The sequence below is a fragment of the Diadema setosum genome, chromosome 21 (genome assembly GCF_964275005.1).
Source record: "Diadema setosum chromosome 21, eeDiaSeto1, whole genome shotgun sequence".
In the NCBI taxonomy this organism is placed as follows: domain Eukaryota; kingdom Metazoa; phylum Echinodermata; class Echinoidea; order Diadematoida; family Diadematidae; genus Diadema; species Diadema setosum.
The window spans coordinates 3,971,341-3,996,627 of record NC_092705.1 but is presented as its reverse complement, the minus strand read 5'-3'; the positions used below and the strand labels follow the sequence as shown (position 1 = coordinate 3,996,627).

General features: G+C 37.9%; 1 protein-coding gene across 2 annotated transcripts; it reads right to left on the bottom strand.

Moving 5' to 3' along the window:
• LOC140244184 (H/ACA ribonucleoprotein complex subunit DKC1-like) lies at positions 1 to 25,287 on the bottom strand. 2 transcript variants are annotated; one of them, XM_072323815.1, is made up of 13 exons: positions 25,260 to 25,287; positions 15,273 to 15,325; positions 14,052 to 14,230; positions 13,138 to 13,322; positions 11,104 to 11,168; positions 9,478 to 9,604; positions 8,450 to 8,580; positions 7,803 to 7,946; positions 7,195 to 7,434; positions 5,451 to 5,554; positions 4,141 to 4,396; positions 3,060 to 3,146; positions 1 to 2,584 (listed from the first exon to the last, which is right to left on the bottom strand). In XM_072323815.1, the coding sequence occupies exons 1-13, from the start codon at positions 25,273 to 25,275 to the stop codon at positions 2,513 to 2,515; spliced, it is 1,659 nt and encodes a 552-aa protein (XP_072179916.1). In that variant the 5' UTR covers positions 25,276 to 25,287; the 3' UTR covers positions 1 to 2,512. The 2 variants fall into 2 exon arrangements, with proteins under 2 accessions (XP_072179916.1, XP_072179917.1); XM_072323816.1 differs by having other exon boundaries at positions 15,273 to 15,322; positions 25,260 to 25,276.

Sequence of the window (25,287 nt, the reverse complement as noted above, 5' to 3'; positions counted from 1 at the left end):
TTAGGGCTTTACACAATGTACATCTTCCAGTTTTATTATTCAAAGAAAAAAAAAAAAGGTAAAGTTGTTACAAATGTACAGATTCAAAAGTACCTTCGATCTACTTCTTACTCTTTGAGACAAAGTAATGCAGCTTGACGCTTTGCCCATACCCAAGCGTACCATTACCAATTTATCAAGCTGGTTGCAAATGCATCAGTAAGTACCTCATTTCTGTCCATGTGATTGATCAATTCCATATCAACTGTTCAGCATGGCTTAATTTGGCATTAAAAGGAGGTGGGAAAAGCAAAAGCATACAAAGAGACAAAGAGTGATCAAACAAACAAAAATAAACAGAGTAGTAGGGTGGACTCTTCTTAGAAATCCTAGTGAAATCACTTTGTTATACTGTACAATGTATTAACAGTATGTCATATCAAGGTCCAGAGCATTACAAAACACAAAGATAATTGGAACTTTGGGACCAAAGAAAAACTCTATTATACAGGGAAACCTCACAGTAGGGAGGTTGGATACAACATAACCCTCTTATAATGAGGTTATTTTGCAGGTCCCAACTTTTTTTTTTTTTTGGCCTTCTTTGTTTCTGTAGCCTGATATAGTGAGAGACCTGTTATAACAAGGTGATTGCCATTTTCTAAGGTCCTCGTTGTAATGAGGTTTCCCTTTAATACGAGCATTTGTTATATCAGTATTCACTTTAACGAGTAGAGCCCTACTGAAAAATTCTCTCATTATTTGCAATTTTCTTGTCAATTTCTAATCAATATCCACTTCTTACATACAACAATGGCCATGATTGTAGTGCTATCGTGTTGTGCTGTACAGCACAACACTATCGTGTTGTGCTGTAATTAACATGCACTAAATTACGCCAAGGAAGTAGCCTGAACTAAGATTGTTTCTGTTTGCACGCAAAAATTCTAAAAATCAATTTGCTAGGTGAGGGGCAAAATCCTGATCTCTGCATGTTGTCTTTTACAGTCCTCAGAAAGGTTGTGTCACAGATGCTGAATACTGCTCAAGACATCAGTGGTGCACACCCGTAAACAAAACTCTCTTTGCAGTGCAATTAGGGTATTATGTTTTCTGCAATTAGAGCACAGAATGCAAACTGACTGGGTCTTCTTTGTGTTAATTTGACATTGCTTGTGAGAAAGATGAGCAATAATGATAATAACAAATCCTGAACTTGGCTCATTGCATTTTTCACCAAATACTGAATCATATGCTTTACACTGTTTGTTTGTTTGTTTGGTGGTTTTTTTTTTTGAAAGTTTCATAATACAAATGTCAAAAGGAAAATAACTTTGCAAGAATAAAATCTTTTTGAATATAGACAGTCTGGGTGATGACAGAGTTCCTTCGGCAAAGCATTTAACACCGCTGGTCTACAAAATGCAAAATTATGTTCATTAGCCTTTGTTTGAAAGCAGTGGTATTTGTCATTGAGTGCAACTCATAACTTGATATGGGTTGGGGGTGCAATGGACAAAGAACCTGAATGATTTTCTGGATGATCAAAAAAGTCCTTAATGATTCTGGTCGACATGGTTGTAGGCTATCCTGTTATTAAACACTTGTGATGTTTTACCAAACTCATCACAGACAAACTCACTCACTAACTGATTCAGAAAATGGCATGAGACTACTTGCCCAGTCCATTAAGTCCCCTTGGGATATGGGTAAGAATCCAAACTGGGTGGAAAGACTAACAAGTACAACACTAAATTTTTCACAGAAGATGAAGCCATTAACACTTGTAGCCTACAAGAACCGGGTGGGTTCGGTCAGAGTTTAGCTGCAGATCAGAATCTGGCAGCAAATAGGTCAAAACGGACTTGGTCATGCAGTTTCAAAACAGTACATTAGCAAACTGGATGAAAAGGATAAACACACCGACACCAAGGGGATACAAGAATGGCTTTCAATGTGGTGTACTATATTTACATTAGGGTATGTCACGCTTAATGACACTCGGTGCTCGGAGATCGTACAAGTATACATATATTTGTGCAACAGAACGATTGTAAACAAAAAATAATACATTCCCTCTTCATATAGTGGCTGGTTTGGAATGTACACTCTATATTGTTGCTTGCTAGCAGATGGGGCCTAGCAAGTTTACAATTGTGCAAGCCTTAGGGCCCTTCTGCCAGGCAAGCAAGAATTATGTTCTGGCACCATACAGGTGTTTTCATTATCAAAATATCTGAAAGAATGCAATCACAAGCCTACAAATCACATCAAAGAAAGGAAGCAAGAGAGAAAGGAGAGGAGAGGGGGAAAAAAAGACAAATTCAACTGAAAAATTAAGCAAGGGATTGAATCTGCATCTCATCATAACAAGAGTTTGTTTTGTCCATCTGGCCATTCCCTGAAGGATATGTTGAAATTCCAAGCTCCCACATATATTGTCTCTAATTGTCCATTCTCTGATCTGTAGAAAATATGGCTGGTCAAGCAAATATAATTACAATTATGGGTTTCCCGGCGGAATCTCTCTACCTCAGCTGTCTTCTTCTTCACGCTCCTTCTCCCTTTTCTTCTTCTTTTTCTTCTTCTTCTCTGACGACGGTGTCTACATATGAAAAGACGAAGGCATTAAGCGATGGGGTTATCAGTATCAAAAAAATAATACTTGACCGTATTGAAGTACAAATAAATAAAATTATGTCATCAAAAAGATATTCCCTTTAACAAGGAGTATCAGAAAGACAAGAACCACGCTTCAAAATATTGAATAATATATCTGCAATCCACTAATGAAATGGATGTCTTGCTGGTATAAAGAAAGCTTGGTATTGCTTGTGATGACTTACACATCACCTTAGTTTGGTGGCCCTTTTTGTCAATGTCAAAGAAACTACATAGTAATGTTGCTAAGATTATCTAATTTGTTAGAACTTGTTTTTTACATCATCGAAAAAGATACATAAGCAACACGAAAGGGAAGCATTCTGTATGACCATCAATATTATGTTGCAAGTACTATTTTCAAGGCACTACTTTAAAAACACCTCACTGTTGCTTGAAACAATTAATTATAACATTACCTCTGTGATCGACTCTTCCAATGCACTGGTCTCCTCCGCTTCCGCTTTGATTTTCTTCTTCTTCTTTTTCTTCTCCGACTTGGGTGTCTGATAAAAGTGATCAGAGTACAAAGGCAAATTGTATATCGCAAATCCAAAAACACAAAACAAAAGACATCTCATACTTCAGCACTGAAACGAACTTGAATCCATAGATGCTATGGTTCAAAATATCGAGGACAGTTCAAACTTGACTAGCTGGAGTGCATATATGTATTTCATGTTTTCATTCGATGAAAGAGTAGACTAGAGACTTCTTTCTTTAAATCAACAACAACAACTCAGGTTAGAGACTTGGTGCATATCACAGAAAAAATGAGCCATAATACCCTCCTCAGAAAGAAGACATACAATTTTGCGATGACTTAAAAATTCAAGAGAGACAATTTCTCAGAAAGAAGAGGAAGCTGTGATCATACTTATGTCCTTGTCACTTCTCTAAAAATAAATCCAAAGCAAGGTCAGATAAGCCAAGAAAAAAACAACAACAACCTAAGGACAAAACACACACCAACAGCAGCACACTGTCTTCCTGTTGCACTAGAAATGCTGCACTGGAAAACAAGCTTGATTTGATGGGACTATCTATAGTAAAGCTCTTGAGTGCGCAAGTGACAGATTAGAGCCCTTCATGGAAGCATTACCAAGCATTGGTTTCCCTGCTCACTGAGAACAACTCACAGTGTCATCTCAGCAGCACATGAAATGCGGATCTACGGGTCTTCACGCTTTAGGACCTGCCATATCAGCCCCTCAAAAATCGCTCATTTGCTCACAGCCACCCTTATCCATGTGTGTGTGATGTGCGTGTAAATGTGTGTGTAATCTGGGTGTGCATATCTACTAGTAAGCTTTGCCTTCTTGTGAGATGTACACTGCAGATATAAACATGTTGGTAGTGCTGGGTCACATGTGAAAATTAAATCATTCACACACTGGTAAACCTGGATTTGTGGTAAAATGGACCTTATGAGATTCAGACAATCAAACCACGAACAACAACTTTCCTAGGATGAGAGAGGTTTACCATGGGAATGCCTACCTCTGCAGCTGACGTTTCCATAGCAACCTCCTCCGCTGCCTCTCCCTCTTCCTCCACGGCAGCCTCTGTCTTTATCTTCTTGTCCTTCTTCTTTTTCTTCTTCTCCTTCTTGGTGGAGGAGTCCCCATCGGCACCCGGTGTAGCGGGTGTGGTCACCTCAGGGGCGTCGGCGCTGGAAGTACTGGACTCTCTCCTCCGCTTTTTGGCTGGTTCCTGAGGTACTTCCACCTGTGAGTCTGCTGGCTCTTTCTTCACACTGGAGAAAAAGAAGAGATTCAGCAAGTTCTTTCTATTTAATCCCTGTTTGAAATGAAACCATACTTGCTGCATCACATTTGAACCTACAATTATAAGTTTCTAATACCGTTGCCAGGTGCTGGTTCTAGGACAATTACCCCCTGGAAAATTACCCACGACCATCCCCCCCCCCCCCCTCTGACCTTAAAGGGAAGATAAACCCCAAGAGCAATGCGGATTGAGTGAAAGCAGCAACATTAGTAGAACACATCAGTGAAAGTTTGAAGAAAATCGGACAATCGATGCAAAAGTTATGAATTTTTAAAGTTTTGGTGTTGGAACCGCTGGATGAGGAGACTACAAGAGGTTATGACGTATGAGTGGACAACAATACCAAGAAAATACAAAGAAAATTCTACAAAAATCCATTTTTCATGAAAATTACAAATTCCATCAACTTGATATTGACATATGTTAAGGGTAGCAATTATTCCCCATGCTTTCTGAAAGCGGTTGGTCCATTGCTCTTTCATAATTCTAGAAAAGTGAATTTTTGTTGAATTTCCTTTATATTTTCTTTGTATTGTTGTCCACTCATACGTCATATCCTCTAGTAGTCTCCTCATCCAGCGGTTCCAACACCAAAACTTTAAAAATTCATAACTTTTGCATCGATTGTCCAATTTTCCTCAAACTTTCACTGATGTGTTCTACTAATGTTGCTGCTTTCACTCAATCCACATTGCTCTTGGGGTTTACCTTCCCTTTAACCTTAATCCTAATCCTAACCCTAATTAAACTAAGCCTAATCTTTACTCTAACACTATCACTAACCAGTATCTAGTAGGTGGGGGGGGGGGGGGGAATTGTCCTGATATGGGCTCAACACATAAATTTGTAGTAGCTCTGGGCCATGGGACCACTAGGCCACTGGAGCCACTGCAAAGAAAGTGACAGAGGGGTCATTGCAAGCTGGCAAACCAACCACAGCTGGGGTAAACTTTTCTCCCATCAAATTTAGACTGAGAGTGAAGAAGTGTCTGTAGGATTGGTCAGTGTAGGGCAGTTCTCACCTGTAGTCCTGGTACCCTTGCGTCCACTCTTTGGGCGTCTCCGCATTTGGTTTTCCGTGCTTGTCCAATTTGCCCTGCTTGATTAGCATCTTCTTCATGCTCGCCTGCAAAATCAGAATCACAGATGACGGATGAACATTGTTTGCACAAAAACTATGCTCCTATGGTGTGAGAACACCATGGAATTTCATGGACGAAAATATTGCATTTGTGTCGAGCAGACCTAGTGCAAAAAGTTCGAAGTTTAAATGACCAAGTATCATATGTGACCCTGCACCTCAAAACAAACAAAAAGTCGCCAGACATGAATTTTTAGTTAAGACCATATTCTGAAAGAGCAGATTTTAAGCTTTAAAATGATGTATAACTCAAATCAAATGGACTCTCCTAACCTATCTAAATATTGGAAAGAAAGCACAAACTCAGGAAAAGTGTGAACTGAGAAAAGAGGCTCTGAAGTACAGTGTCTATTCAAGCGCTTAATCTTTACCAAACCGTGCTGGCTGTGCGATGAATGGGACAAAAAACAGGAAGTAAACCACCAGAGTAACAACAATGAAGGGATTATCAGATTAAAGTGAAATTAAGCATGCCTCATTATCACATTCTGTCCATAATTAATGCCAACTTTCAAAGCAGTAGCCCTATCCTTTCAAAAGTTATTAGAGTTGAAAGTGAAGAGGGTGAACGAGGTTTTTCAGAAATGAAAAAGGGATATTAAAGACACACCTAATCACACTATTCTACCAAAAATGTTCAAGATAAACTGCTTAAAAAACACACTTTCCTGCCCGTTTTATGATACCAAATTTTAGCATAATATAAAAGAAGATCCGCTCTTCCAGAAAATATGAAAAAGTCAAGTTCGGCTAGGTTGACCCATTTCACTTATTTTCAGTCCTCACGCAAAATCAGTGTGTGCGACTTTATGTTCGTTTTGAGGTGCACGGTCACATATACAGTATTTAACTGCGAATGCACAACCATCTAACCAGGTCCCCTGTATAGCTCATCTCTTTTGTGTGCCATGTTTGTATGCCCAACTCGGTCGATAGCTTGCAACCTTCACATATTTTACTTCAACACACGAATTTACTTGTTTCAAATAGTGGCCATTTGCAAGAAAAACAGCCATACATGTACCTTTGTCATAAAGGTAACATCATAGGGAAGTTTGCACTTAGCTCCACAATTCTGCTGCACTGCATTTCAAATATAAATGCTCCAATAAACAATTACATGGCTTTGAAAAACAGAATGTCTTCAAAATGTGCCCATGTGTCGCAGTCGTAGAATAATGAGCTCAAATGTAAAAGCTACAATATAAGGATGGGTTGGTTACGTTAATATGTTCCTTTTGCAACCCTGAAAATTAGATACCTTTCATAAGCTGGTGCATTGTAAAAGTAGGTAATTCAGACCTTTCCTCAGAATAATAAACCTGGAAACATCTTCATAATGGGAGGAAGAGGGAATACCCTTGGATTTCCAGTGAATTCATCCAGAACGTGGAAAAATTCCAACTGTTATTCTTGGTTCGAAAGGAAAGTGAATTCTCAAGTGACATGGGGTCAGTTCTTAACATCTTTTTTGAAAACTCTTGAGGTTTATTACCGTAAGATTTTATACTTGATGTTGAAGTCATTATTCCTCAACTATGCAAAATTCTTAGATGTTTGCAAAAGGGATATACAACCTTGATAGACCCCGAGTGCAAACACTCTGTTCTAGATTTTGGCCCCACCTTTGGTCCCAGACCCCACTTTCGTGGGTACACGTCCCTCTCCATGATGACTCTCTTCAGCTTGACCACCAGCCCATGGTCAACCGTCGCCATGGTAGCGGTCGTCATGAGAGCGATGCCCAGGGCGATGGCCTCTCCCTTGGTCGTCATGAGGACGACCTCCGAGTTGAGTTCGATGCCGTCCTCGAAGCGGAGGACACCGGGAAGCATGACTTTGGCACCGTAGCAGACAGAATTCACCTGGGGCAAAAAATCAGAATAAACATTTAATAGAATATTTGCCTAGTTTGATTTTTTCATCTATTTCATTGGTGTCATTGGTCAAAGTGACTACATCATTCAGTTAGGAGAGGTGCACTGGTCAAGCTGACCATGGTTCACTAGCAATCATCACATGCACAGATCATAAATAGGCCCACGCACTCAGCTTTGGCTAACAACAGCATGAGGGCTTTTGCAGAGCGCTACATCAAGCTTTACACAAAAACGTACTTTGGCTCATTCAAACCTGCAACTAAAGGTACACGCAGATTGGAAGTCCCCCCACCACTTCTAAATGATGTCTTAATCTTTTTTTTATGGTCTAGATCAAGTCTAGGCCAACTTACTGCACTGTCTTTGAGGACTATCCTCTTGTGTGAGGTAAGGAGAGCTTCCATAGGTTTGATGGTTCGCCTGAGATAGTTCTCGTCTTTGTGGTTGTCGTACACCCACTGGGCATCGAGGACGTCGTGCATCGTCACCATTCCTTCCTGTAAAAAGCAGCATAGAGTAGTATATTTATCAATCTTAAAACTTTCCTGGATGGACAAGCAAGAGTTACAAGAGATGAAAAAAAAAAATGTGCAGATCAAGTGGAGAAATTATGTGGTTTAATTTCACATCAACAAAATACACAGGGAAAATTTCTACAACATACAGACTTGTTCTTGGGACACTTAATGTGTACTTTACTATGTTCCTTTATTATAAATGGTTGATTTTGGAAATGCTCAAAAGTTTTCGTAATGTGGACCAACACCATTCAGGGATGAATTCTTCTATTGCCACCTAACAAAATACATGTTATGAGATGAGCTATATACAGTTTGATTACATCATCAACCAAAGAGAATCAAGAACTGACTTATGACAGATTAACTCTATCAGTGACCAGCGAAAGGGAGAATACGAGGAACAAATTTGTTGTGGTCTACTCTGGCACAGTTTGAGAGAGACAGAGAGTTCTCAGGAGTGTGCAGGAAAGGAAAGATACCTTCTCGGATTGAATACCAGATCGCACTCTCCTCAGCTCCGCCATTTGACCTCCGACCCCCAGGAGCAGACCCAGATGGACACATAGTGTCCTGATGTATGTGCCCGCCTCACAGCTCACCCAAAAGATGCCTGGACATGGTGAAAAAGAAAAGCAAGAAATGTTATCCAGGGGCCCGTTTCATAAAACTTGTCATCAGTGACAAGTTGTCATAGATGTGACAAGCTACTGAAATCCTTGCATCTGATTGGCTGAGAGCAAATTTGTCATAGAAATGTGGCAGTTGTCACTGGTGACAAGTTTTATGAAACGGACCCTTACGCATATGCAAAATTTGGAATAAATGTGAGATAAAAACTGAAGGAAGACAAACATATCCACACTGTTGCAAGTCAAGTGATCAGCTCTACTTCTATACACCCATGTGTAGCTTCCTAATTGTTACACAGTTCGACTTCTGCTAGTTACACCCCTCCTGTGTACAAAAGCACACCTTTGTCTCATCATCAGACTTGTTACATTTTTTTAAATTCAAATATATCACGCTGACAATATCCCTTGGTACAAGACTACGCCAAATGTAACAAAGCATGCATATGTAAGATCATTAACTACTTTTCATCTTGTAGAGACTTTGCGCTGTTATAGATTGTGCATGCACAAATATATTCCTTAAGAGGTAGTGGTGATCCACTGTCTTTCCACACAATAAACACCTCAAATAACTGCAATATTTACTAGCCACCTATCATTTGAATGTCATGAAATCTTACAACAGAAGTTATCCCCTTCTTCCATATTTTCTCTCCTATTCCAGTCCGTGCCAAGAGCACTTTACAATGAAATCTAATGATTAGTTCTCTTTCAGAGTTGCATCAAGTTTCGCCATGCTTCCTCCATCTGTCGTTGCCACAAATGGAATGAGGAAATAATAAATTCTGCTTCAAAAAAAAAAAAAATGGAAATGAAAAATAGTGCTTTAATTAAGCTCTTCATTTGGCAAGATCCCCATATGTAAATGAACTTACCTAAATGCCTCTGATCATCATACTCGATGAGTTTACTTTCATAGATGGTCCTCACTCTCAGCTGCCTTTTCACAGCCGATATTAAAGGTGGCCTCTGGAACAACGCACCCGTCAAGGTTTCTATCGCCTGATGAAGAAAATTATAGAAATACACAGTCTTGGAATTCTTCTTCTTATTATCATGGCACTCAGTACCTGGTTGATACCATTTGCTGACTACTGCTAGTCACCTGGGGAGAACCAAGAGGGGTTGGCATCATTCGCCCGTTTTCTTGTGTGGGTGTTACGTGGGGTGGATCGCTTCACCAGGTTAGCACCCTGCTCTTTGCAAGGAAGCAAAGTGGGATCTTTTATATGTGTGTGAGTCATGACTCTCTTACACATGGAACCTCCATTTTATGTCCTTACCTGAGGGACAGAGTGTTTTTGCCTCCTACTGGAGGGGACGAGATGATTACGCACAATATTGCTCAACTAGATTCACTGGGAATCTATCCTTAGCCCCTGGACTGCAATTCAGACATGCCACCAACAGAGCCATATCACCAATCTAGCGTAGAATCAGGCAAACTAATCAAAGGAGAAGGTTACCTCCAAAATAAATATGGCTTCAGCAAATGCAAAAAGATCAGAAAAAAAAAAATGCAGTAAAAGTTCAATTAAAAATTAGACAATCTGTTCACGAGTAATGAAGTCTTAAAAATCTTTGGTTAGGAAATTTAGCCCAAATACATGTACATGATTTGTTTTAAAAAAATATATATCCTGCTAAGCAGCACAAACATATCCCCCACACTGACATGAATTTCCTTGTGTATGGCATTTTTTTTTTCTTGAATTAAAACAATGGAACAATCAAGAATTAAAATTCATTTACACTGAAGGCAAGATAGTTCCAATTACCCATGGTAACGTCCCCCCAGATTTTTTTTTTTTTTCATCTTTCATTTGTTGTTTTTTTATTTCCATCCTTTCACAAAACAATAATAATTGTACATAATTATACATAAACCAGCCCCCCCCCCCAAAAAAAAAACAGACAAAAAAGAGGGAAAAAATAGCAGGTGCACACAAGTTTGTGCTTTTTTAAATCTTAGATATTACATATCCCCAGATCCAACAGAATTTGACTGACTAAAGAGGAAATATGTAATTTTCACACATATGAGAGGAGAAAAGTACTGTAGAAGTGGAAATTTTCGCTTGAGTAATTCTTCTTGCTCAGCCAGGTAAGATGAATTTGGCATGTTTTCAATTTCTCTCATTGTCACAGCAACTGAGCAAGCACTTCCAACAGTACACTGCTGCCACTATGACTACGGGTTTGGCAGCACACAGAAAGGTAAAAAGTAACTGGTCCCCATGATGACAGCAAATTCACTTACTGTAAAAGTGGATATTTTTGCATGACTAAAAGTGGATATTTTTGCATGACTAATTTTTCACGCTCGGCCGGGTAAGAAGATTTTCCTGTGATTTTAATTCCGCAGAATCAAGACATCGACTACTGGAACATATGGCACACAAAAATATTTGCGTGCCTTTATTTTCGCGCTAGCTTCTGGTTGCGCGAAATGCACGCAAATTTCCAGTACATGATGTACAGTATGTGATGCTAAATCTCACCTTGGCTAATTTGGACTGGTTCTCAATGGCTTCATGTAACCTGACGATACACACATACTCCTTGCCTGGGGAAGGGGTCAAGGAAAACATGGTGACCAGGTTAGTTGATCAGAAAATTGGACCCTTAACAAGATATCTCTTTCTTTACTGCTACTACATTATAATGGTCTTATTGACACAGGGTAGCTGCTAAAATTTTAGCACTCCTCTTCCAGAGGGTCCAACCATTATTATTACCCCAGAACTGGGGTACACCTGGGTGAAGAGGGATGGTTTGGGCTAAACATCTCATCCAATGATGAACACATTGGGCAAATTTTTCACCCAACACCTCTGTTTACAATCCAGAGCTTCTATATCATAATGTACCACTAAAACCTTGTTCATTCTATTGATGAAAATGTGTTTATCATTCATGTAGCATTAATATTAATCTATTAGCAATTTTTTTTTTCATTAATGTTTTTATTCATTCACATACTTATTTATCTAATTAACATCTAAGGCCTGATGTTATTTTCATGTTTTACCAGTACATATCAATGGGCAGTGGCACAATGCTATTGTTTAAATGCAAAATATGCAACGGACAGTTACTGCCCACTGAGTAAACATTCAGCTATACTGAAAAAATTTCTCACTTATATAAATGTTATAAGCGTTAACTGGGTATTCAAGTGAGTTCTAACACTGTGGCACTCTGTTATTTCACAGTGCCTTCATCCACAGGCTCCAGTAACATGCACATCAACAATAAAAGATATCTTGGCAAAATGAACTCAAAAGAAAGCTTATAATTGATCTTAAAGGTAGAGGATACCTTTTACAGACCTCCCAAAATGCAGCAAAACATTAAATATGAACCTCAGGGGACTTGTTTAGGCCACTGCTGAGAAATTTGGAAGTCAACAGTTATCTACAATTTGAATAATGCACAAAACTCAACTACTCAGTAGTTCTGTGTGTCAGCGACACTTAAGCCTTTTTGTTGCAGTCTTCTGTATCTTTTATCTATAAACCCAAATCTAAAAGTATAAGAGCTGATGTAATAACATATAGAGTGTGTGGCAAGAATGTATAGACATTGTTTGTAAGTTTGGATGAACTTTCTTCACAAAATATACATGATGGACACACATGCAGTGCATGGGTCTGCAAAGGTAGCCTAGTAATGTACTGAAATTTACGGTGAGCCCCGAAAAAAATTCAATTCAAAATCTAACGGTCAATAAAAATGTACTAAATGTTACCTTCCACATTCAATACTTTATGGGAGTTTCTAAAATGATACTCTCTTCAACATACCACTGTATTTATACAACTCTTCATTTAAAGGTAGGGAATCCCATTTGCATGACTTAAATGAAAAGTTGTATAAATACAGTGGTATGTTGAAGAGAGTATCATTTTAGAAACTCCCATAAAGTATTGAAAGTGGAAGGTAACATTTAGTACATTTTTATTGACCGTTAGATTTTAAATTGAATTTTTTTCGGGGCTCACCGTAAATTCCAGTACATTACTAGGCTACCTTTGCAGACCCATGCACTGCATGTGTGTCCATCATGTATATTTTGTGAAGAAAGTTCATCAAAACTTACAAACATTTCTATATACATTCTTGCCACACACTCTATATTTTATTACATCAGCTCTTATACTTTTAGATTTGTGTTTATAAAAAAAGAATACAGAAGACTCCAAAAAAAGGCTTAAGTGTGGCTGACACACAGAACTACTGAGTAGTTGAGTTTTGTGCATTATTCAAATTGTAGATAACTGTTGACTTCCAAATTTCTCAGCAGTGGCCTAAACAAGTCCCCTGAGGTTCATATTTAATGTTTTGCTGCATTTTGGGAGGTCTGTAAAAGGTATCCCCTACCTTTAAGGCATGCAAATGGGATTCCCTACCTTTAAAGATAAAACACTGATGAGGTTTCTCGTTTGAGGGAAGCTACAGGCCTTTCGTAGGAAGCTTTACTAGAATCAAATAAAAATGATGCAAATGTGTGAGCATGTAGATGTTAGACTCACCCGCACTCTGCTGCGATTTCACCAAGCGTGTGGCACGCTCGATGCAGACGATGAGGCAACCAGTGACCTTGGGGTCAAGGGTGCCGCTGTGGCCCGTCTTTTCCACCCTCAGGATTTTCTTGATCCATGACACCACTTCATGGGAGGACGGATTGGCCGGCTTGTCCAGGTTGATGAACCCACTCCTGCAATTCATAGCAAAAATACACTTCTACATGTAAGTCAGAGAAAGTTTAGGCTACTGTAAAGCATGTCTATGGTTTACACATCAACAGAAGGATGACTGTTGGACTGAGAAACAAATGAGCCCTGTTGAAGCTGTTAACTGTTAATCCCATCTTTTTTATCATTTGCATTCACAATATAGGGAAGCTGGTTGAATGTTAAGACAAACACTGCTCCTTCAATTCCTCGTGAGAACTTTGTGTGTCAACTAACAAATCAAATTTTTTCTTGTGATCTTTGTAATAGTCATGTCGCTGAATTACTTTACCCGCACCACACACACACACACACACACACTCATAATTGATATAAGAGCCAAAAGTTCCAAGGCAGACAGTGAGAAACAATTTGCTCCGAAAATTATTGCAAGGCACTTGTATTACCTTCCCTTACTTTCCCTTCTTCCTTTTGGCTGTTCAGTGCTAAAAAAAAAAAAAGAAGAGTCACAACAGCAACATTATATTTTCAAAGAGTGAGCTGTAATAATGCTGAAGTGTAGATGCAAGACTCCCCCTGAAATCATGGACTGAACTAGCATTCAAGTACAGACAAGAATGTCAGTCTCAAAATGTGGACGAAATTGATGTTTATTTACACATGTTGATTTAATCCTCAGAATACAGACTAGGCTTAAGTGCATTTACGGGCATGGAGTTCAATCAAAGAATGTGGACTGAGTGGATGCTTACGAAATGTAATCCTTCAATTCTCTCTTGAGGGGGGAGCAGCCACTGGGAAGGGGCGTGTAGTGCCCCGTCCTGATGTTCAGTTTGTCATAGTTCTTGAGCAGCAGGGGCCAGTGGTCCGTTGTGAGTTTGGCTGCAGCCGACTCCGGCTTGATCAGGAAGTCTGCCTCATGCTGGATATCCTTCAGAAAGATTGTTAGAAGCATACGCAAATTTAAATGTGTCGTCGAGTGCTTTGAGAGCAACAAGGAAATGGTAAAAAGGTGCTATATTGAAATCAACAATTATCATAATCATCGTTTATCACAAATATGGCAGATGAACATTGGATTTCTTTACAGGTCCTGTTTACCTTTGGGAGCAGTGATTTAAAAAGATATCACTTTTGATGCATATATGTGTAAGTTAGTTGTATCACAAAACATCCTACCATATATAAAATTTTTGTAATATAGCCTAAAATATAAGGAAACAACACTATTTTTCTCATTAAACCATAACTGTAGACGATTTAGTCTGGAAACATTTTTATCATAACTACTGTTCACATTTTGTACATTTAAAAATACTTAACATTGATTATAATGTGACTTGTGCAAATTTTTTACCTTTGTTGTTTTTATCCCTAACTCACATTTTACTAAAGCTGGGTTTTTGTTTCATCTGCAAATGGTAAATCATGCCTATAAGTGGCAGCAACTTTGTTTGGCACAATGTTGCAATTTCAAAATCATTTCATGTACAGTAATTATGGATCATATCTGCAACATACAAATTAGAAATATTAATATTCTAACTGTTGGAGGAATACATACACAATCAAATTAAATATAAAACTTGTCATTTCCTTACATAAAATATAACATTACTACAATCATCTCTCGTGCACACTGTAATAGTGTCCTTAACCCGTTGAGGACGAGTCCAGAGTATATACTCGGGCAGGTGTCTATGGGAAATGCGTGTTGTAGCAAAATAAGTCCGTCCTCAATGGGTTAATTTTACGAAGTGCAGGGCTCTTCTAACTAATGCAGACAACAAAGGGTTGAATACTTCCCTATGACTAAAATGTATTGTAAGACCTGATTCTGATTTAAATCATGGAAAATCTTACAGAACTTGATCTCTCGCCAGAGGGAGTAAATTTGTAGCGGCAGTGTTACACAGATGGCCACCTAGACAGGATTGACTACATCTCTACACTGTTTCACAGTGTTTGCTTACCCCAAGGTTCTTGGGTTCCTTGCTCTTCTTCTTGCTCTTTTTACTTGAAGCTGCTGATATAAGGGGAAACAGAATAAAATGAGATGAGTACCATGAGCCACTGAGGAAACTACAGGAGAATCTGTATACAATATTTTACAGTCACCAATACATCTCCTATTGAGGGGTGGAACATCAAGGTACAGTAAATGTATTGTAGCTTGTACATGCATATCTACAGTGATTAGCAATAACATTAACCGACATCTACAATGACTAAGAAACTGTTCCATGCATGCAACAGGTTTAGCTACTTCCGAGTCCTGCATAAATCAAATTTGTGTTAGTTTAATCACAGTAAAAATGCAAGCTTTTGGGGGTCAGGCCATCATGAAGATCAACATCATAAGAAACCGACATTACCAGCATTGCCAGAGAGGTGAAACTGTCAAGTCATCTCACTATTCCCAGATCCAACAAAGGTAAATTAATGAAAATGACGTTTTAGTGGCTTTAAATATTTCTCTCTCTCTCTCTCTTTATTACTGTTTGTTTTGTGTGTTTCTGTTTTGTGTGGTATAAGAGAAGGCTTGTAGGTGTGTGAGAATGAGAAAGACCCTTGAGGCTTGAGGTGCGACGCTAACAATAAACACCTACGAGAGTGAGACTTGGTATCGTGAGTCTGATAGCTGCGAGCGTCAGCACCCGCTGTACACACAGCACAGACATGCATATAACTATAAGCATAAGGAGACAGCATGCAGCAAATACACGTCGATATCATCTGACTTGTCTGTATCACATTGATGATGTACATCTAGATCTACATCTAGCTTCATGTCACAATTATGACAAGTATTTTCTAGTGGACCTCATGACTATGTACAAGCAGGTAGAAAAGAGCACATATCTCTCAGTCTCACATTAATAAGATTAAACATTGTTAAAGAAACAGAGAATATAATAATAATATAATATACAAAAAATAAAATAAACCCTCATAAACAAACCAAGCTTGCAGAAGGTAAACAAGTACACAGTAATTAGACAGTAGCATAAATGCCCCTGTGAAGCAAGCATATACTGGTACCTGCAGTTCTCATTCTGGAGCTAGATAACATTTAGGGGCCTAGGCCTAGACACAGCCGGGCGGATGGACGGGAATGGGGGTAGGAAGGGGAGGTAGTAGGACTAGGAGGGAGGGATACAAGAAGAGCATCCTGCATCTGCATTTTGGTTTGTTCCCGGGAAAAAAAAAATGCATTGATTATTCACTCTTATAACACATAATGTTTTTAAAAGCATGTTACAACCTAAATTTCTAGTTACAGGTGCCATAAAGGTTCGATACAAGGCCTTGTTGCACTTTATTGGTATGGCGAAGCTCTCACGGTCCCGCATATTGCTACTCATGTGATTCATGCAGCCACATGGTTCGTGAACGCGAGCGGGGCGCGATTTTTTTTTCCGTAACCCTAACGCGTCGAAAGTGCCAATTGTGGCACTTGAGCAAAGACTATCAGAGTACTAGTTGGTTGCGATACTTGTGTTGCTTTCTTGTATACAGTACCATGGTCCTCTGCCAACCACAGAATCAGATTAGAATGTGAGAATGGCACGCCGCCTTGTGAACTGTCATAACAACGGCTTTCTGTGTGTGTGTGTGTGTGTGTGTGTGTGTGTGTGTGTGTGTGTATGTGTGTGTTTGTGTTGTGGATATGTGCGTGTTTCCATTTCGCCATCGGCATCGCGTTCTGCTTTGCCGTCTGCTGGTATTCCTGTGGTTTTGTTCGCCGTCTGCTTACACTTTCCCTCTTGTCTCGCAAGACTTGCGTTGTTAATGATAATAACAAATATCATTTATAAAGCGCTTATTACAATGTTTCTAAGCGCTGAGCGTCTCGATGAAACATTAGAAAAGAGAAATTCAGTCATGGAGTACAAGATGCAAACTCGAAGTTTTCATCAATATCTTGCAAAAGTAAATTGGAAATCTAAGCTTGGAATGAATTATGATATAAGTATTATATAGGCCTATGTAGGCGTACAACTGCAGCAATTGCTATTGTTAACTTTGATCATGTTTATTAAGCCACGCAGAATCAGATTCGAAGTGGGCATTATGTCTAATTGGGTAACATGAATACACTACTTGGTTAATTTGGGTTTATACTTCTCCAACCTCACGATGATTGTGCTTTAATAAGAAATGATTCAGAAAGGCGTAGTATACGCTCCTTTTTAGTTCAGGTTCATGTAGATCAGATATGATTAAATTCTCATGCACTAACATCCAAGATGAAGATGGGGGAGAGTAATCATTGATTTCGATCGATAAAATCTCTATATTGATATATTAATTCAATCAGCTTTATAAAGGCATTTTGAAACAGCATTTATAAAGCAAACAGCAACTCATTTTCATTTAAAATTCTAATATCACGGACGGTTTGAATTGATCTATCAATATAAATATATAGGTCTATATTTTTGGATGTTCACTTTATCATTGCCAACCCTATAGTTCTCCTCATCAAGTGCCTCGTTACCTCTACCAAAACGACCATCATTGAAGGAAACCCAAACCCAAAGAGAAATGTGGATTGAGTGAAAGCAGCAACATTAGTAAAACACATCAGTGACAGTTAAAGGAAAATCGCACAATATTGTAAAAGATGCAAAAGTTATGCATTTTTAACGTTTTGATGTTGGTACAACTGGATAAGGGGATACTTGAGTTCATGACATCATGTGTGGACAACAACATAAAGAAAATATAAAGAAAATCATAAAACTTTTTTTCACTTTTCTTGCGTAATGAAAGAACATTTGACTATAAAAACCGCTTTCAGAAAGTAGGGGGAATGATTACTGCCTTTAACATAACTTATGTCAGTACATTGTATCAGTTAAGTTGATGGAATGTGTAATTTTCATGAAAAATGATTTCTTTGTAGAATTCTCTTCATGTTTTCTTTACATTGTTGTCCACACATGACGTCATGGACTCTAGTAGTCTCCTTATCCAGTGATTACAACACCAAAACTAGAAAAATGAATAATTTTTGCATCGGTTGTCGGATTTTCCTCAAACTTTTACTGATGTTGCTGCGTTCACTCAATCCATATTTCTCTTTTGGGTTTTGGTTTCCTTTAATATCAAGCAATCATCACGACCATCATTGCTTCAATTAGATTATAAAACTGAGGGATCGATCACAGAAAAGAGTTCTGTGAGATCGACCATAAACATCATTACTATCATTTCACAACTGGATATCATCTTATCATCATCATCATCACCATGATTGCTACTCGTATTACCATCGCATACATATTTCCACAAGCAATTATATCCTCCACCGTATTGCACTATCAATACTTTTTTTTTCATGTCACCAATCCATCAACAACTTCACGAAATCTCTTGCATATTTTCAGCTTCATCATTATCATCAGTCTAAAAAGCATTGCGACTATCAATATATCCTACTCGATCCCTCCCTTTAATGCCCACATGGCCTAGCACCCTTATTGTAAGTCGATTCAATGAAATGATGAAGATAATTCATGATTGAATATTAAAACACTGATTTGTTTGTTTGTTTGTTTGTTTGTTTGTAAGAACACTAGCCGCATTCACACGTGTTAGCTGGTTACCGAGCGCGCTCCAAAACTCGAGTTCTTCTTATACTCGTAACTTTTTATGAAACTTCATGATCGATATATTATAGAAACAATCACCTGGCATTAACCGGTATCAGATTCCCAGGTGGGTTCATGAGTTTATGAGTAATAATACACATTTGTGGAAGCGACTTGAAACGATCGTTTTATAATGTGTTGTTATTTGGCACAAAATCAATTAATTTCATTTATTCTAATGGTGAAGGATAACCAAAAGAAAATTAATCTACCCGATATTAGCCAAATTTAAGGACTTTTCATTAAGTTGGAACATCAAGCATCTGTTCAGAGTCACAGACGCTACTTACGCGTTTTTATGATATGCATTTATAGGAAACTGATATACGTTTAAACGATGATAGCCATCATATTATGGTCACCTATATAGCTCCATACCAAGCCTGGACAAAAGTACGGAATCTATCAGCAATGTTGCAATGTGTGTGTGTGTGTGTGTGTGTGTGTGTGTGTGTTTTCTTTGCACCGAAAACTCGAGGGCGGGTGCCTGAAAGTGCAATGATTGCACCTTCCATGCACTTTATGTGTGTGTCTTTGTGTGTATGTGCGAGTGCGTGCAATGTGTGTTTGTGTGTTTATGTGTTTGTGTGGGTGTGGTAGGTGTGCAGTATATCGTTACTTGCAAAGTTTTGTGTATGCTAAAGTAAAAAACGTATGATAATCAAGAGTTATTCTGAAAGAAATTGAAAGCGAGGTCACAGCTGGTCGTTGTTCACGTCTGAAAAAGTAAACATTCTGGTCATAATCATTAAAGTGTCAGAAATTGTGCACTCTATTGTTAAAAATTTTTGTTATTCAAACTTCAGCGTGTTTTATGAAGACATATTTATACATTTCAAGACTGAGCCTGCTGTGACCTAGTTTAGTAACCATGTCATAAAGCATTACAAATTTTTCCCCTTAAACGTGATACAACAGTGCTAGCAACTATATATGAATGGGTGGTAGACGTAGATGTAAGGCTTAGGACATTTGCAGGAGTAGGGTAGGTTAGATTTTTATAATGATCGTACCTTGAGGTGCTCACAAGCGCTTTATTAGATCTTAAACTGAAATACTGATAAACCAAATGGCCACGACTTCAAAATGACGTCAAAATCACGTCCATTTCCCTTGTTCTTGAAGAAAAGGCGTCTTTCAGATGTATTCCTTGTTTTCTTTTCCAATATACGTTAAAAAGTCATGAATTGACGTGTAAACGACGTGCTCATGACGTTCTGACGTACATCTTGTCTTTAGAATTGTGATTTACACGTCATTAAGACGACTCTTATATGACCACCAATGACGTTTTTTGGACAACTTCCATTTGAGCAAAAATACGACATATTGACGTCAGTTTGAAACGTTTATATGACATCCAGTATCTTTGTTTATTTTCGTCTAAAAGATTTTTTTTGACGTCAGTCTCGTCTTTAAATTAGTAATTTACACGTCTTTATGACGTCTTTGTATAACAACCCAGACGTCAGAAAGACGTCACAAATATGTCGTCTTTTAGACGTCATCCATTAGAGCAGAAATACGACTTTTTGGCATCAGTTTAAGACGTCTAAATGATGTCTGCTTTCTTTGCTTATTTACGTTAAACAAACGACAATTATTGCGCCTTTCTGAAGTCTAAATAATGACGTCATTTTTATATCTTCCATTTGAACAAAAATTCGTCTTATTGTTGACAGTTTCGACGTCTTTCTGACGACAGTAATGACGTGAAAATGTCGTCATTCTGACGACAGTATGTCGCATAGCAAACTGATATAACTCTATAAAACTCTATAACTAGTAGGCCTAACTATATGAAGTTATAAAGACGTCGAAAAACTTACGTAAACATAACGTTAATATGTCGCTTATATATAATAACGTCAGAAATACGTCGCAAAACAACGTAAATTTAATGTCATAATACGTCATTAATATGACGTGATAAATACGTTGCAAATCAAACTGATATAACTACAAAACTATAATTCGTAGGCCTAATTATATGACGTCATGAAGACGTCGCAAAACTGACGTGAACATAACGCTCACATGTCGTTAATATAACGTCATCAATACGTCGCAAAACAACATAAATTTAACGTTATAATACGTCATTAATATGACGTGATAAATACGTTGCAAAACAAACTGATATAACTACAAAACTATAATTCGTAGGCCTAATTATATGACGTCATGAAGACGTCGCAAAATTGACGTGAACATAACGTTAATATGTCGCTAATGCAACGTTATAGATACGTCGCAAAACAACGTAAATTTAGAGTTATAATACGTCATTAATATGACGTGATAAACACGTTGCAAAGCAAACTGATATAACTATAAAACTCTATAATTCGTAGGCCTAATTATATGACGTCACGAAGACGTCGCAAACTGACGGGAACATAACGTTCACACGTCGCTAATATAACGTCATATATACGTCCCAAAACAGTGTAGCCTAAATTTCACGTTATAATACGTCATTAATATGATGTGATAAACACGTTGCAAAGCAACGTAAATTTTACTTCACTTATGCGTCGTAAATACGACGTGAATAATACGTCACAAAATTAGCTTGAATTTTACGTCTTTAGTTCGTCGCTAATATGACGTCATAAATACGTCTCAAAACTGAAGAAAATTTCACGTTAATACGTCGCTCATATGACGTCATAAATGCGTTGTAAAACAAAGTATATATTACGGTATTAAGACGTCATTTAGATAACGCTATGAATACGTTGCAAACCAACGTAGATTGCGTCATTAATACGTGTTTATGACGTAAAAATTACGTCGCAAAATTGACGTAAACTTTACGTCATCAATATGTCACCAATATTAGGTAATAAATATGTCGGAAAACTGACGTAACACATCAGGAGGTCCATAACATGACGTGATAAATTCGTTTCAAAGAGACGTTGAAATCACGTAATTTTCTTGTCATTTTAAGACTTGCGACAACTTTGACCATGTAGTTGCAACCAAATTGAGAAGTCTTTTTGACCTCCGTCTGCCAGCTGGGATGTTCATAAAGTTTGTTTCATCCCTTTCTGCCAATTCAACCGCTCATATGACTATTAGTGCTATATGTTTTTCCTAACCAATTTCTGTGCATTTTCTGCACGCATCCTAATGCATCCAGGCTGTAGAAACCGACAACTTTTGCTGATCTGAGATACAACGTCAAACGTTGAAATAGATGAATTTACATGTCTGTGTTTGAAACCTAAAGTAAGGGGAAGTCCAAACTAAAGATAACTTCTTTAAAAAAAAAAAAAAAAAAAAAAAAAAAACCTTGGCAAATAAGAAAATATTATTGGTTAAAGATTGAGGAAAACTTTCTTAAGAAAGGCATCATTCTAATTTTCAACAAATTATAATCGATCAAGAAAATCAGGCAATCTATGACGTTTCCAGCGACTTCCTATACAAGAGAATAGAAAAAAAAGTACATGTATGCAAAATTTCATATTCTAACGTAAAGGCATCATTTCCTTTTGCATATGAAACAAAAACCCAGCATTGGTGCTTCAAAATAGTTCTTAAATGTGCGTTAGGGATAGAAACAACCAATGTAAATATTTGAACCATTATCATCGATGTTATGTATTTTAGATATACAAAATGTGTACAATAGTTATAATAAAAACGTTTCCAGATTAAACCGTCTACAGTTATGGTTTAGTGAGAAAACTAGTGATATCTCCTTATATTTCATGCTTTATTGAAAACGTTTTATATGGTGGGATGTTTTGTGATACAACGAAATGACCTACACATAATATGCATCAAAAGTGATATCTTGAACATTTTTTAAATCACTGTTCTCAACGGTAAACAGGACCTTTAAAATACATGTTTGTATTCCATTTTAAATTCATCCTCTATAGTAATCACTCCAAATATTTTACAAATAACCTTTGTGACATCAGTTCTATTACTTCATCAAAACATCATGGAAAATACATTTCAAATAAATTTCTCAATGATTTCTTTACAAATTATCAAAATACTCTTCGTAAATTAAGTGACGAGCACATCAAAACACCACTTTTCTGCGGGGGAGGGGGGCAGAATGAATTTTTGAACACTGTGTAGGTGATTAATTCCTAGTGGAGTCAACATCTTGGTTTCGAACCAATGTTGGCTCAACCTTATACATGCACATAGTTATGTCGTGCCACGCTGGACTTACCATTCATGTAAACGTCACATGGATCGATGTTGGCACAATGTTTCACTGAATACTGTCATTGCTTTTAACATCTTTAAACCGTAGATTTTTTATGTTATACAACATAATGCGATCCTATACACTAACCCTTCACAGACAGCTGTTAACGCCATCCTAACAGTGAACTAGCAAATTACTATATCATACAGCATCTTAGCTGTTGTAAAACAAAAGCAAAAGAACAATCGTATGGATGTAATTTATACGGTTTTGTCAAAAAACATAGACTTACATTTTTGTACGTTCACACACGTATACACATATACACGCACACACACGCACATAAATAGCCTTCGAGATTTTTAATACCATCACTTATTTAGACGTAAAGATGTATTGATTTATATTGTTCAAAAGTTTTATATAGTTATTATAAATCTGATACATGTTTACACACTTGTGTATGTTAATGCACACCACACCCAACACAACGTTGATTTATACAGATTAATATTTCTTTAATGTTATATATTTCTGACAATGACATTGACATTGTATTGCTGTATATCTCTTGCGTGTTTATCATGTGTATCCATGTTAAACGTGTGCTCTGTATATTGTATGTATCGATGTAACTTGTATGCATGCTAACAAAACAAATTTCCAGAAACGGACAATAAAATCGAATTGAATTGAATTGAAATGAAATTTCTTTTACCTCACGGCCTATGTACACATCATTATATCATGCAGCACTATTATCCTACTCTCTCTCCCCCCCCCCCACAAAAAAAAAAAAAAAAAAAATCATTCGTGGCTTGTCAACGGACACCACCTGACGCTCACTCCACTTTTGATGCTGCCGCGTAAGGCAGCCCATAAATAATCTGAACACAAGTGATCGCTGTCAGTGAAAGTGACCAGTGATTTGTAACTTTGATTGAAAAAGGCACCCTCCCGTGTACCAGGGAGGTGAGAGAATTTTAGTCTCACCTCCCTGCTAATATACCAGCAAGGTGAGTCACCTCCCTGCTTATGTTGTACACGATATACCGAGTGCTGAGTTTTGTAAAATGATATACTTGCTAAACGGCTTGCTCATGTGAAACGTCTTCGAATAAAGCTCCAATTTACCATGTACGACTTGTGTCCTCACTTCTCATTTTCCTCTGGAACTTCGATTAATGGGAACGTGTTACTGTTGAGTGTATACTTGCAGTGCCAACAGAATAATACACACACAAAAAAAAAAATATATTCTTTATTAGAATTTCATCGATATCAGGCCCATGTTTACAATGAAATGAATTTGAACAAAAATAAGCACCTGAATTCTTATCTCTTGTGCTTCTAAATCATATTTTTCTCACACACAGTATACAATATAGAAATCATACCATGCGTAGCGTGTTACTTGACATAGAATTCTGCATGAATATCTCAGAAAAGGCTTTCTTCAAGCCAATCCATATCTGCCTTACGCACACACTTGTGCTACTGAATCACCTTCTTTTTTAAACACACACACACACACATACGCACACACACACACACACACACACGCACACACACACACACACACGCACGCACACACACACACACCGACACACAAATCCGTTGTTATGTTTGAAGGGCGTGCCATTCACATTCGAATCTGATTCTGTGTTAGCAGACGACCATGCCACTGGTATATGTGTACATACTGTATAGCAGTACAGTATGCATAACTAAGTCCAAGCGCATGCGTACAAAACCAGCCAGTACACTGATAGTCTTTGCTCAAGTGACACAATAGGCAATTTCGACGCGTTAGGGTTACGGAAAAAAAAATCGCGAGCGGGGCTAGCTCGCTCGTGTTCGCTCAGCCAGCCACGTGGGACGCGGCGAGAGCGGCGAGGGGCCACATGCACATAAGTTTACACTCCGCGGATTGTGCCAATTTCGTTTTTGACTCTACTTGTTCAACTCAACTTTGTGCACCCTACAGTTCTTGATCCTCTGACGTACTCCAATAGTAATAAAGCTATTACCCTTACTGTACCATACGGTGGCTAACTTTGCTAACATATTCTGTTCAAATCTACACTTTAGAAATTCATTTGAGCGATTGTATGATTACTTACGTGTGCCTTCCTCCATGTTGCTTTCCCG